This window comes from Pseudophryne corroboree, chromosome 4 (genome assembly GCF_028390025.1).
Source record: "Pseudophryne corroboree isolate aPseCor3 chromosome 4, aPseCor3.hap2, whole genome shotgun sequence".
Taxonomy (NCBI): domain Eukaryota; kingdom Metazoa; phylum Chordata; class Amphibia; order Anura; family Myobatrachidae; genus Pseudophryne; species Pseudophryne corroboree.
Window position 1 is genome coordinate 842,564,009 of NC_086447.1, and position 13,622 is coordinate 842,577,630.

The 13,622-nt window shown below is 49.8% G+C and overlaps 1 protein-coding gene across 2 annotated transcripts in view; it reads left to right on the forward strand.

The window, feature by feature from the left end:
* The window catches only part of TRMT6 (tRNA methyltransferase 6 non-catalytic subunit), a 163,431-nt gene that overhangs the window by 117,433 nt on the left and 32,376 nt on the right, over nt 1–13,622 (forward strand). For both annotated transcript variants that reach the window (XM_063918599.1, XM_063918600.1), the window contains exon 7: nt 10,617–10,987. In XM_063918599.1, coding sequence (XP_063774669.1) covers nt 10,617–10,987 — 371 coding nt within the window. The remainder of the gene's footprint in view (nt 1–10,616; nt 10,988–13,622) is intronic.

Consider the following 13,622-nt stretch of genomic DNA (forward strand, 5'->3'; position numbering starts at 1 on the left):
TCCTTTCCCTACTAGGGCCAGGATACGATGGGAATCTTCCCCTAGGGTGTCACGTTTGCCCAAAAGGTAGCCCTGACTTAACAGCTATCCTCAGGGATGCTGCAGATAGCGTGCACATTCTGGTACACTACTCAGACCGGCGATTGTGTCGGCACGGGTTTATAGCGCTGTAGCAGCGTGGACAGGTACCTTATCAGCAGAGATTGAGACCCTAGTGTGTGTGTGTGTGTATGTATGTATATATATATATATATTTCTCTGACGTCCTAGTGGATGCTGGGAACTCCGTAAGGACCATGGGGAATAGCGGCTCCGCAGGAGACTGGGCACAAAAGTAAAGCTTTAGGACTACCTGGTGTGCACTGGCTCCTCCCCCCATGACCCTCCTCCAAGCCTCAGTTAGATTTTTGTGCCCGACCGAGAAGGGTGCACACTAGGGGCTCTCCTGAGCTCTTAGTGAAAGTTTAGTTTTAGGTTTTTTATTTTCAGTGAGACCTGCTGGCAACAGGCTCACTGCATCGAGGGACTAAGGGGAGAAGAAGCGAACTCACCTGCGTGCAGAGTGGATTGGGCTTCTTAGGCTACTGGACACCATTAGCTCCAGAGGGACCGAACACAGGCCCAGCCTCGGAGTCCGGTCCCAGAGCCGCGCCGCCGGCCCCCTTACAGAGCCAGAAGCAAGAAGAGGTCCGGAAAATCGGCGGCAGAAGACATCCTGTCTTCACCAAGGTAGCGCACAGCACTGCAGCTGTGCGCCATTGCTCCTCAGCACACTTCACACTCCGGTCACTGAGGGTGCAGGGCGCTAGGGGGGGGGGGCCCTGAGCAGCAATAGAAACACCTTGGCTGGCGAAAATACATCACATATAGCCCCCAGGGCTATATGGATGAATTTTAACCCCTGCCAGATTCCACATAAAAGCGGGAGAAAAGGCCGCCGAGAAGGGGGCGGAGCCTATCTCCTCAGCACACAGGCGCCATTTTCCCTCACAGCTCCGCTGGAAGGACGTTTCCCTGACTCTCCCCTGCAGTCCTGCACTACAGAAACAGGGTAAAAAAGAGAGGGGGGCACTAATTGGCGTAATAATTACAAATAGCAGCTATAAGGGGGAAAAACACTTATTTAAGGTTATCCCTGTATATATATATATAGCGCTCTGGTGTGTGCTGGCATACTCTCCCTCTGTCTCCCCAAAGGGCTAGTGGGGTCCTGTCCTCTGTCAGAGCATTCCCTGTGTGTGTGCTGTGTGTCGGTACGTTGTGTCGACATGTATGAGGAAGAAAATGATGTGGAGACGGGGCAATTGCCTATAATAGAGATGTCACCCCCTAGGGAGTCGACAGCTGAGTGGATGATCTTATGGAAGGAATTACGTGACAGTGTCAGCTCTTTGCAAAAGACAGTTGACGACATAAGACAGCCGGCTACTCAGCTTGTGCCTGTCCAGGCGTCTCAAAAGCCATCAGGGGCTCTAAAACGCCCGTTACCTCAGATGGTAGATACAGACGTCGACACGGATACTGACTCCAGTGTCGACGGGGAAGAGACAAACGTGACTTCCAGTAGGGCCACACGTTACATGATTGAGGCAATGAAAAATGTTTTACATATTTTTGATAATACTAATACCACTAAAAAGGGTATTATGTTCGGTGAGAAAAAACTACCTGTAGTTTTTCCTGAATCTGAGGAATTAAATGAGGTGTGTGATGAAGCGTGGGTTTCCCCCGATAAAAAACTGATAATTCCTAAAAAATTATTGGCATTATATCCTTTCCCGCCAGAGATTAGGACGCGTTGGGAAACACCCCCTAGGGTGGATAAAGCACTCACACGCTTATCAAAACAGGTGGCTCTACCCTCTCCTGAGACGGCCGCCCTTAAGGATCCTGCTGATAGAAAGCAGGAAGGTATCCTAAAATGTATTTACACACATACTGGTGTTATACTGCGACCAGCAATCGCCTCAGCCTGGATGTGCAGTGCTGGTTTGGCTTGGTCGGATTCCCTGACTGAAAATATTGATACCCTAGACAGGGACAGTATATTACTGACTATAGAGCATTTAAAAGATGCATTTCTATATATGCGTGATGCACAGCGGGATATTTGCCGACTGGCATCAAGAGTAAGTGCGCTGTCCATTTCTGCCAGAAGAGGGTTATGGACGCGACAGTGGTCAGGTGATGCGGATTCCAAACGGCATATGGAAGTATTGCCTTATAAAGGGGAGGAGTTATTTGGGGTAGGTCTGTCAGATCTGGTGGCCACGGCAACAGCTGGGAAATCCACATTTTTACCCCAGGTCGCCTCTCAACATAAGAAGACGCCGTATTATCAGGCGCAGTCCTTTCGTCCCCATAAGGGCAAGCGAGCGAAAGGCTCCTCATTTCTGCCCCGGGGCAGAGGAAGGGGAAAAAGGCTGCAACAGACAGCCAATCCCCAAGAACAGAAGCCCTCTCCCGCTTCTGCCAAGTCCTCAGCATGACGCTGGGGCTTTACAAGCGGACTTAGGCACGGTGGGGGCACGTCTCAAGAATTTCAGCGCGCAGTGGGCTCACTCGCAGGTAGACCCCTGGGTCCTTCAGGTGGTATCTCAGGGGTACAAATTGGAATTCGAGACACCTCCCCCTCGCCGGTTCCTAAAGTCTGCTTTACCGACGTCTCCCTCCGACAGGGAGGCGGAATTGGAGGCCATTCACAAGCTGTATTCTCAGCAGGTGATAATCAAGGTACCCCTCCTGCAACAGGGCAAGGGGTATTATTCAACGCTATTTGTGGTACCGAAGCCGGACGGCTCGGTGAGACCTATTTTAAATCTGAAATCTTTGAACACTTACATACAAAGGTTCAAGTTCAAGATGGAGTCACTCAGAGCAGTGATCGCGAACCTGGAAGAAGGGGACTATATGGTGTCTCTGGACATCAAGGATGCTTACCTCCATGTCCCAATTTACCCTTCTCACCAAGGGTACCTCAGGTTTGTGGTACAGAACTGTCACTATCCGTTTCAGACGCTGCCGTTTGGATTGTCCACGGCACCCCGGGTCTTTACCAAGGTAATGGCCGAAATGATGATACTTCTTCGAAGAGAAGGCGTCTTAATTATCCCTTACTTGGACGATCTCCTGATAAGGGCAAGATCCAAGGAACGGTTAGTAGTCGGAGTAGCACTATCTCAAGTAGTGTTACGACAGCACGGGTGGATTCTAAATATCCCAAAATCACAGCTGATTCCGACGACACGTCTGCTGTTCCTAGGGATGATTCTGGACACAGTCCAGAAAAAGGTGTTTCTTCCGGAAGAAAAAGCCAGGGAGTTATCCGAGTTAGTCAGAAACCTCCTGAAACCAGACCGGGTCTCAGTGCATCAATGCACAAGGGTCCTGGGAAAAATGGTGGCTTCCTACGAAGCGATTCCATTCGGCAGATTCCACGCAAGAACATTTCAGTGGGATCTGCTGGACAAATGGTCCGGATCGCATCTTCACATGCATCAGCGGATAACCCTGTCCCCAAGGACAAGAGTGTCTCTCCTGTGGTGGTTGCAGAGTGCTCATCTTCTAGAGGGCCGCAGATTCGGCATTCAGGACTGGATCCTGGTGACCACGGATGCCAGCCTGAGAGGCTGGGGAGCAGTCACACAGGGAAGAAATTTCCAGGGCTTGTGGTCAAGCCTGGAAACGTCACTTCACATAAATATCCTGGAACTAAGGGCCATTTACAATGCTCTAAGCCAAGCAAGACCTCTGCTTCAGGGTCAGCCGGTGTTGATCCAGTCGGACAACATCACGGCAGTCGCCCACGTAAACAGACATGGCGGCACGAGAAGCAGGAGGGCAATGGCAGAAGCTGCAAGGATTCTTCGCCGGGCGGAAAATCATGTGATAGCACTGTCAGCAGTGTTCATTCCGGGAGTGGACAACTGGGAAGCAGACTTCCTCAGCAGACACGACCTCCACCCGGGAGAGTGGGGACTTCATCCAGAAGTCTTCCACATGATTGTAAACCGTTGGGAAAAACCAAAGGTGGACATGATGGCGTCCCGTCTCAACAAAAAACTAGACAGGTATTGCGCCAGGTCAAGAGACCCTCAGGCAATAGCGGTGGACGCTCTGGTAACACCGTGGGTGTACCAGTCAGTGTATGTGTTCCCTCCTCTGCCTCTCATACCCAAGGTACTGAGAATTATAAGACGGAGAGGAGTAAGAACTATACTCGTGGCTCCGGATTGGCCAAGAAGGACTTGGTACCCGGAACTTCAAGAGATGCTCACAGAGGACCCGTGGCCTCTACCTCTAAGAAGGGACCTGCTCCAGCAGGGACCCTGTCTGTTCCAAGACTTACCGCGGCTGCGTTTGACGGCATGGCGGTTGAACGCCGGATCCTGAAGGAAAAAGGCATTCCGGATGAAGTTATCCCTACCCTGATCAAGGCCAGGAAGGAAGTAACCGCACAACATTATCATCGTATTTGGCGTAAATATGTTGCGTGGTGCGAGGCCAGGAAGGCCCCTACAGAGGAATTTCAACTGGGTCGTTTCCTGCATTTCCTGCAAACAGGACTGTCTATGGGCCTAAAATTAGGGTCCATTAAGGTTCAAATTTTAGCCCTGTCGATTTTCTTCCAAAAAGAGCTGGCTTCAGTTCCTGAAGTTCAGACGTTTGTCAAAGGGGTACTGCATATACAGCCTCCTTTTGTGCCTCCGGTGGCACCTTGGGATCTCAATGTGGTTTTGGGGTTCCTAAAGTCACATTGGTTCGAACCCCTTATCACTGTGGATTTAAAATATCTCACATGGAAAGTGGTAATGCTGTTGGCCCTGGCTTCAGCCAGGCGCGTGTCAGAATTGGCGGCTTTGTCCTATAAAAGCCCTTACCTAATATTTCATACGGATAGGGCAGAATTGAGGACTCGTCCTCAATTTCTCCCTAAGGTGGTTTCAGCGTTTCACCTGAACCAGCCTATTGTGGTACCTGCTGCTACTGGGGACTTGGAGGACTCCAAGTTGCTGGACGTAGTCAGGGCCCTGAAAATATATGTTTACAGGACGGCTGGAGTCAGAAAATCTGACTCGCTGTTTATCCTGTATGCACCCAACAAGCTGGGTGCTCCTGCTTCTAAGCAGACTATTGCTCGTTGGATTTGTAGTACAATTCAGCTTGCACATTCTGTGGCAGGCCTGCCACAGCCAAAATCTGTAAAAGCCCATTCCACAAGGAAGGTGGGCTCATCTTGGGCGGCTGCCCGAGGGGTCTCGGCTTTACAACTTTGCCGAGCAGCTACTTGGTCAGGGGTAAACACGTTTGCTAAATTCTACAAATTTGATACCCTGGCTGAGGAGGACCTGGAGTTCTCTCATTCGGTGCTGCAGAGTCATCCGCACTCTCCCGCCCGTTTGGGAGCTTTGGTATAATCCCCATGGTCCTTACGGAGTTCCCAGCATCCACTAGGACGTCAGAGAAAATAAGAATTTACTTACCGATAATTCTATTTCTCGTAGTCCGTAGTGGATGCTGGGCGCCCATCCCAAGTGCGGATTGTCTGCAATACTTGTACATAGTTATTGTTACAAAAATCGGGTTATTGTTGTTGTGAGCCATCTTTTCAGAGGCTCCTCTGTTATCATGCTGTTAACTGGGTTCAGATCACAGGTTGTACGGTGTGATTGGTGTGGCTGGTATGAGTCTTACCCGGGATTCAAAATCCTTCCTTATTGTGTACGCTCGTCCGGGCACAGTATCCTAACTGAGGCTTGGAGGAGGGTCATGGGGGGAGGAGCCAGTGCACACCAGGTAGTCCTAAAGCTTTACTTTTGTGCCCAGTCTCCTGCGGAGCCGCTATTCCCCATGGTCCTTACGGAGTTCCCAGCATCCACTACGGACTACGAGAAATAGAATTATCGGTAAGTAAATTCTTATTATATATATATATATATATATATATATATATATATATATATATATATATATATATATATATATATATAGAGAGAGAGAGATATATAGAGATATATATTTATATTAAAGATGCTGTCTTAAGAGATAGATATATATATATATAAAAAAAACATGCCCAAAGAGACATTAGGCTACTGGGTTCTAGAGTCAACGCTATGTCGATTTCTGCTTGACGTGTCCTGTAGAATATGCAATGGACAGATGATGCCGACTTAAGAGGCATAAGGAAGGCTGAGGATTGTGTGGAGAAGGGATCTCGGACCTGGTCTCCACAGTTATAGCTGGTAATTCTGATATGTTGCCTTATATTCCTGCACAGTCTAGGAAAGCACGACATTATCAAATGCAGCCTTTCGAACACAAAGAAACAAGAAAGTCCGAGGTGCGTCCTTTCTTGCCAGAGGCAGGGGCAGAGGAAAGAAGTTGCACAACACAGCTAGTTCCCAGGAACAGAAGTCCTCCCCGGCCTCTACAAAATCCATCGCATGTCGCTGGGGCTCCACAGGCGGAGCTAGGCCCGGTGGGGGCACGTCTTCGTAAGTTCAGCCACAAGTGGGTTCACTCCCTGTTGGATCCCTGGGCAATAGTTATTGTGTCTCAGGGATACAAGCTGGACTTTGAGGAGATGCCCCCTCACCGACGGCCCTGCCGGCTTCCCACCACGAGAGGGAAATAGTGTTAACTGCAATTCACATATTGTATCTTCAACAGGTGGTGGTCAAGGTTCCCCTCCTTCGACAGGGAGGCGTTATTATTTGACCATGTTGTAGTCCCGAAAGCGGACGGTTCGGTCAGACCCATATTGAATTTAAAATCCCTGAACATATACCTGAAAAGGTTCAAGTTCAAGATGGAATCGCTAAGAGCGGTCATCGCAAGCCTGAAAGGGGGAGATTTTATGGTGTCTCTGGACATAAAGGATGCATACCTTCATGTCCCCATTTATTCACCTCATCAGGCGTACCTCAGAATTGCGGTACAGGATTGTCATTACCAATTTCAGACGTTGCCGTTTGGTCTCTCCACGGCCCCGAGACACCAAGGTAATGGCGGAAATTATGGTGCTCCTGCGGAAGCAAGGTGTCACAATTATCCCGTACTTGGACGATCTCCTCATAGAAGCGAGATCAAGTGAGCAGTTGCTGAACAGCGTATCACTTTCTCTGGAAGTGTAACGGCAACACGGCTGGATTCTATATATTCCAAAGTCGCAGTTGGTTCCTACAGCTCATCTGCCTCTCATAGACATGATCCTAGACACAGACCAGAAAAGGGTTTATCTCCCGATAGAGAGCTCAGGAGCTCATGACACTGGTCAGGAATCTATTAAAACCAAAACATGTGTCAGTGCATCACTGCACTCGAGTCCTGGGAAGGATGGTGGCATTATACGAGGCCATTTCCCTTCGGCAGGTTCCATGCGAGGACCTTCCAATGGGACTTACTGGACAAGTGGTCCGGATCACATCTTCAGATGCATCGGTTAATCACCCTGTCACCTAGGGCCAGGGTGTCATTCCTGTGGTGGCTGCAGAGTTCTCACCTTCTAGAGGGACGCAGAGTCGGAATTCAGGACTCGGTCCTGGTGACCACGGACGCTAGCCTCCGAGGGTGGGGAGCAGTCACACAGGGAAGAAATTTCCAAGGTCTGTGGTCAAGTCAAGAGACTTGCCTTCACATCAACATCCTGGAACTAAGGGCCGTATACAGCGCCCTACGTCAAGCGGAGCACTTGCTTCGCGACCAACCGGTTCTGATTCAGTCAGACAACATCACCGCAGTGGCTCATGTGAACCGTCAAGGCGGCACAAGGAGCAGAGTGGCGATGGCAGAAGCCACCAGAATTCTTCGCTGGGCGGAGAATCACGTAAGCGCTCTGTCAGCAGTGTTCATCCCGGGAGTGGACAACTGGGAAGCAGACTTCCTCAGCAGACACGACCTCCACCTGGGAGAGTGGGGACTTCATCAGGAAGTCTTCACACAGATCACATATCGGTGGGAACTGCAACAGGTGGACATGATGGCATCCCGCCTCAACAAAAAACTACAGAGGTATTGCGCCAGGTCAAGAGACCCTTAAGCAATAGCGGTAGACGCCCTGGTGACACCGTGGGTGTTCCAGTCGGTCTATGTATTTCCTCCTCTTCCTCTCATACCAAGGTGCTGAGGCTAATAAGAAAAAGAGGAGTGAGAACAATCCTCATTGTTCCAGATTGGCCACGAAGGACCTGGTATCCAGATCTGCAAGAAATGCTCACAGAGGACCCGTGGCCTCTTCCTCTAAGACAGGACCTGTTGCAACAGGGGCCCTGTCTGTTCCAAGACTTACCGCGGCTGCGTTTGACGGCATGGCGGTTGAACGCCGGATCCTAGCAGAAAAGGGCATTCCGGACGAGGTCATTCCTACGCTGATAAAGGCTAGGAAGGACGTGACCGCTAAACATTATCACCGTATATGGCGAAAATATGTTTCTTGGTGTGAGGCCAGGAATGCTCCTACAGAGGAATTCCAGCTGGGCCGTTTCCTCCACTTCCTACAGTTGGGTGTGAATTTGGGCCTGAAATTGGGCTCCATTAAGGTGCAGATTTCGGCCCTATCCATTTTCTTTCAAAAAGAGTTGGCTTCTCTACCAGAAGTTCAGACGTTTGTAAAGGGAGTGCTGCATATTCAGCCTCCTTTTGTGCCTCCAGTGGCACCTTGGGATCTTAACGTGGTGTTAAGTTTCCTGAAATCACACTGTTTTGAACCACTTAAAACGGTGGAGTTAAAAATCTCACGTGGAAGGTGGTCATGCTATTAGCCTTGGCTTCGGTTAGGCGTGTGTCAGAATTAGCGGCTTTGTCATATAAAAGCCCCTATCTGGTTTTCCATATAGATAGAGCAGAATTGCGGACCCATCCACAATTTCTGCCAAAGTGGGTGTCATCTTTTCATATGAACCAACCTATTGTGTTGCCTGTGGCTACTCGTGACTTGGAGGATTCCGAGTTACTGGATGTGGTCAGGGCTTTGAAGGTTTATGTAGCCAGGACGGCTGGAGTCAGGAAAACGGAGTCGCGGTTTATCCTGTATGCATCCAACAAGCTGGGTGCTTCTCCTTCAAAGCAAACTATTGCTCGCTGGATCTGTAACACGATTCAGAAGGCTCATTCTGCGGCTGGATTGCCGGTGCCAAAATCAGTTAAAGCCCATTCCACTAGGAACGTGGGCTCTTCTTGGGCGGCTGCCCGAGGGGTCTCGGCATTACAACTATGCCGAGCTGCTACTTGGTCAGGTTCAAACACTTTTGCAGAGTTCTACAAGTTTGATACCCTGGCTGATGAGGACCTATTGTTGCTCAATCGGTGCTGCAGAGTCATCCGCACTCTCCCGCCCGTTTTGGGAGCTTTGGAATAATCCCCATGGTCCTTACGGAGTCCCCAGCATCCACTAGGACGTTAGAGAAAATAAGATTTTACTTACCGGTAAATCTATTTCTCGTAGTCCGTAGTGGATGCTGGGCGCCCGTCCCAAGTGCGGACTTCTTCTGCAATACTTGTATATAGTTATTGCTGCAATAAGGGCTATGTTATTGTTGCATCAGGGTTGAACTGATGCTCTGTTGTTGTTCATACTGTTGACTGGGTAAGTTTATCAAAAGTTATACGGTGTGGCTGGTATGAGTCTTGCCCTGGATTACCAAAATCCTTTCCTTGTACTGTCAGCTCTTCCGGGCACGGTTTCTCTTAACTGGGGTCTGGAGGAGGGACATAGAGGGAGGAGCCAGAGCACACCAGTATCCAAATTCTTTCTTGAGGTGCCCATGTCTCCTGCGGAGCCCGTCTATTCCCCATGGTCCTTATGGAGTCCCCAGCATCCACTACGGACTACGAGAAATAGATTTACCGGTAAGTAAAATCTTATTTTATACTTTACTGCGGCTGATGCATACTACGATCTGTATTGATCTATTTAAAATCCAAAATAATGAAAAAAATAAAACATTGGGGTCATTCCGAGTTGATCGTAGCTGTGCTAAGTTTAGCACAGCTACGATCGTTAACTCAGACATGCGGGGGGATGCCCAGCACAGGGCCAGTCCGCCCCGTATGTCGGTGCCGCCCCCCCGCACAAATACAAAAGCATCGCACAGCGGCAATGCCTTTGTATTTGAGGAGTAACTCCCGGCCAGCGCAGCTCCTGCGGTTGGCCGGGAGTTACTCGTCGCTCACGCAGCCGCCACAGCCCGCCCCCCCCCCCCCCCCCCCCCCAACGGTCTGGCCACGCATGCGTTGGCCGGACCACTCCCCCTAAACGGCAGCTTAACGCCGCCGTTCAGCCCCCTCCCGACCAGCGACCGCCTCTGTCTCAGAGGCGATCGCTGGGGGCCGGCGCGCATGCGCAGTTCCAACCCGATCGCTGCGCTGCAACAAACTGCAGCGAGCGATCGGGTCGGAATGACCCCCAAGGTGCCCACGGAAACATGTCTAATTAAGGAAGACTTCCAGAAGTCAAAGACTGTGTAGCTTTGCATTCAAACTATTTTCGTAAAAATGTATAGATGTATTAGTTTAGGGAGGAGGCATTGGGTTTATACCTGTTATTCTGTTATTATGTTCTGGTCATCAGCTATGATGAGTTTAATGATTACAGTTCTCTGTGTTTTATTTCTAAGGATATGGATCGGTCATTCAGATTTACTCAGGTACTGGACCCGTCCGAGCTGCAACCGATTGCTTTGGATTTCCAAAGTCCTTCTACAAAACACTCTCTGAGTTTCCTATGAACAAAGTAGAGAGTCTGATCTCTGGGACCCCTTGTGGTGCTGTTCCCCCTGAGCTGGACACTGCTCAAGCTGAGGATGAAAGCAGTGGACCCGCAAATGAAAAGCAAAAACTTGCTGAAGATGTGGATAAGGACTCCAGTTCCACCACAGAATCTGAAATGACCACTGTGTCCAATCAGCTGGAAAAGCAGGAGATGGAAGTTTGTGGTGAAGACTCAGTAAACCACGAAAGAGCTCAGAATCCTGAGAAGACACCCTTTGTAAGTACCTAGTTGTTACATGGAAAAAAAATGACTCCTTGCTAGTTACTCTGACAGATATTTATTTTCTTCTCCTTCTGTGCCCACCATGGTGTGCGCTGGTACAGTAAAGTGCAGCGGTAAACTAGTAACATTACTTGGCTGTGCACGGCTGAACCACAAATCATGAAATGTGTTCTGTTATTTCTCCAGCAGCTAGTGGCATCAGAGGTGCCACCACAGAGTTGCTGTCATGACATAAGACAGACCTCAGAGGCTGCCAATGACTGACGGCACAACTGGGCGCGCACATGTAAACGCCTGCTCAGTTGTGACGTCGGACCGACGATCGGTAAGTGTGTATGTACTTACCATTCGTCAGATAAGTTGACGGATTGGCCGATGTTCGATCCGTCAGCCTAGTGTGTACCCAGCATAAGGGCTGTAACACACTGGCCGGTTTCTCCCGGATGGCAAAAAGCCGGACAAACTTTGTCCGGCTTTTTGCCATCCGGGAGAAACCGGCAGTCTCGCACACAGGACGGCTTTGAGCCGTGTGTGATGCTGTACGCATGCGCAGCATCAGACACGGCTTCAGAAAAAACCGTGGTGTGTGAAAGCTCCCCTTCACACACACGGTTCACTGGCTGCAAAGACGGCACGGCGGCCGCCCGGCTGCCGGACCTTCCAGTGGTGAGACCCGGCTGCAACCCGGCAGCCGGGCCGGGGCCGTGCAGTGTGAAGGGACCCTAGCCCTCACACTGTTAACTACAATGCCGGCACGGGAAAAAGCCGTCCGGCTTTTTCCCGGCCGGCAAAAACCGGGTAGTGTGTTTTAGCCCGAAGACATAATTTCCTAACCATGTATTCTGTTCTGCTGTAAATCATCATACAGTCTTTCTTCTTTTTTTTTCTTTATTAATGAAACCACTGTTGATGCTTAAACGACTGCAATAAATTCTCCAACGCAATGTAAATCACTAGCTGCAGTTGCATTAGAGAGGTACAGCCCACAGAGGGGCTGTAGTGGCATTGGAGAGATACTGCCCACAGAGTGTCTGCAGTGACATTAGACTGGTACCACCTTTAGAGGTGCTGCAGTTGTATTAGAGAGTTACTTCCCACAGAGTGTCTGCAGTGACATTAGATAGACATTAGTACCACCTGTAGAGGTACTGTAGTTCATCATAGAGGTACCATACACAGAGTGGCTGCAGTTGTATTAGAGAGGTACACCCAACAGAGTGGCTGCAGTGGTATTAGAGGGGTACCATACACACAGTGGCCTCAGTGGTATTAGAGAGGTACCATACACAGAGTGGCATCAGTGGTATTAGAGAGGTACCATACACAGAGTGGCTGCAGTGGTATTAGAGAGGTACACTCCACGGATTGGCTGTAGTGGTATTAGAGGGCTACACCCCACAGAGTGGCTGCAGTGGTATAAGAGGGGTACCATACACAGAGTGGCCTCAGTGGTATTAGAGAGGTACCATACAGAGAGTGGCTGCAGTGGTATTAGAGAGGTACACTCCACAGAGTGGCTGTAGTGGCATCGGAGAGGTGCAGCCCACAGAGTGCTGCATAGACCATGTGCCCTTTCCCGCTGATGCATACGCTTGTCCTGCAGTCGCAGGCGGCTTGTTTACATCATTGTGGCAACTGTACTAGAAGGAGTTAAATATCAAGTGGCTCGCTGTCTTTTCAAATGATGCCTTTTAGATAGCATATGATTGCAAGTGACAAATATGCCAAATGAGAAGGCCAACTGCAGGCGGAAATATACCTAATATTACAGTGCACATGATATTTGATCCCAATAGAATATATTGACTCTTAGCCCATACTATCTATTATTGAGATTAAGGAATAATTATTGCTACTGATACAGTATGTTTTTTCAGAAGTCCTATTTTCAAAGGATGCTATATACCAACAATATCTGGAGATTAACCCCCAATTACATTATGCAAACGTGTCTCTCTATGTAAGTGACCGCTTATGGATATGGTGCAATAGTGAGGTGCAGGTCTGCGCTATCCCCCTCCGCCCCACTACCACCCCCCTTTCCTGCTATGTGTGGTCAAAGGTGTCGAGAGAGGAGGGAGTGGGTACAGATTACCCGGGCCCAGGCATGCCCAGTAGCCATTTTGTTGTTGGGATATTTTTTTTTCTTTATTAAAAACGGTGGGCGGGTGGGCGAGCAGGAGGGGGATGTATGTGTGTGTCACCTGGTTGTTTATCCCTTGTTGTGGGTGTCCCTCGCAGCCACTTCCAGCCGTCGCACTGCTGCTAGGATCTTGCAAGATAATATCTTCAACTCGTGAGTCAATCACAACAGCCGGCTCTGGATGACCTCTTCAGAATTAGCAATCTCCGGGAGGTGGGCAGGGACTGGGAGGGGCAGGCATGCAGCTGGCTGGGCGTGGCCCATGGGTTTAAGAGGTGGCGCAGTTCAGCTCAGCTGTAAGAATCAGCAGCAGGGCAGGTCACCTCGTCTGGAGCTAGTCTGTTAGGCTGCGGCACTGTGACGCAGCCTAGCAGGGCAGGTCACCTCGTCTGGAGCTAGTCTGTTAGGCTGCGGCACTGTGACGCAGCCTAGCAGGGCAGGTCACCTCGTCTGGAGCTAGTCTGTTAGGCTGCGGCACTGTGACGC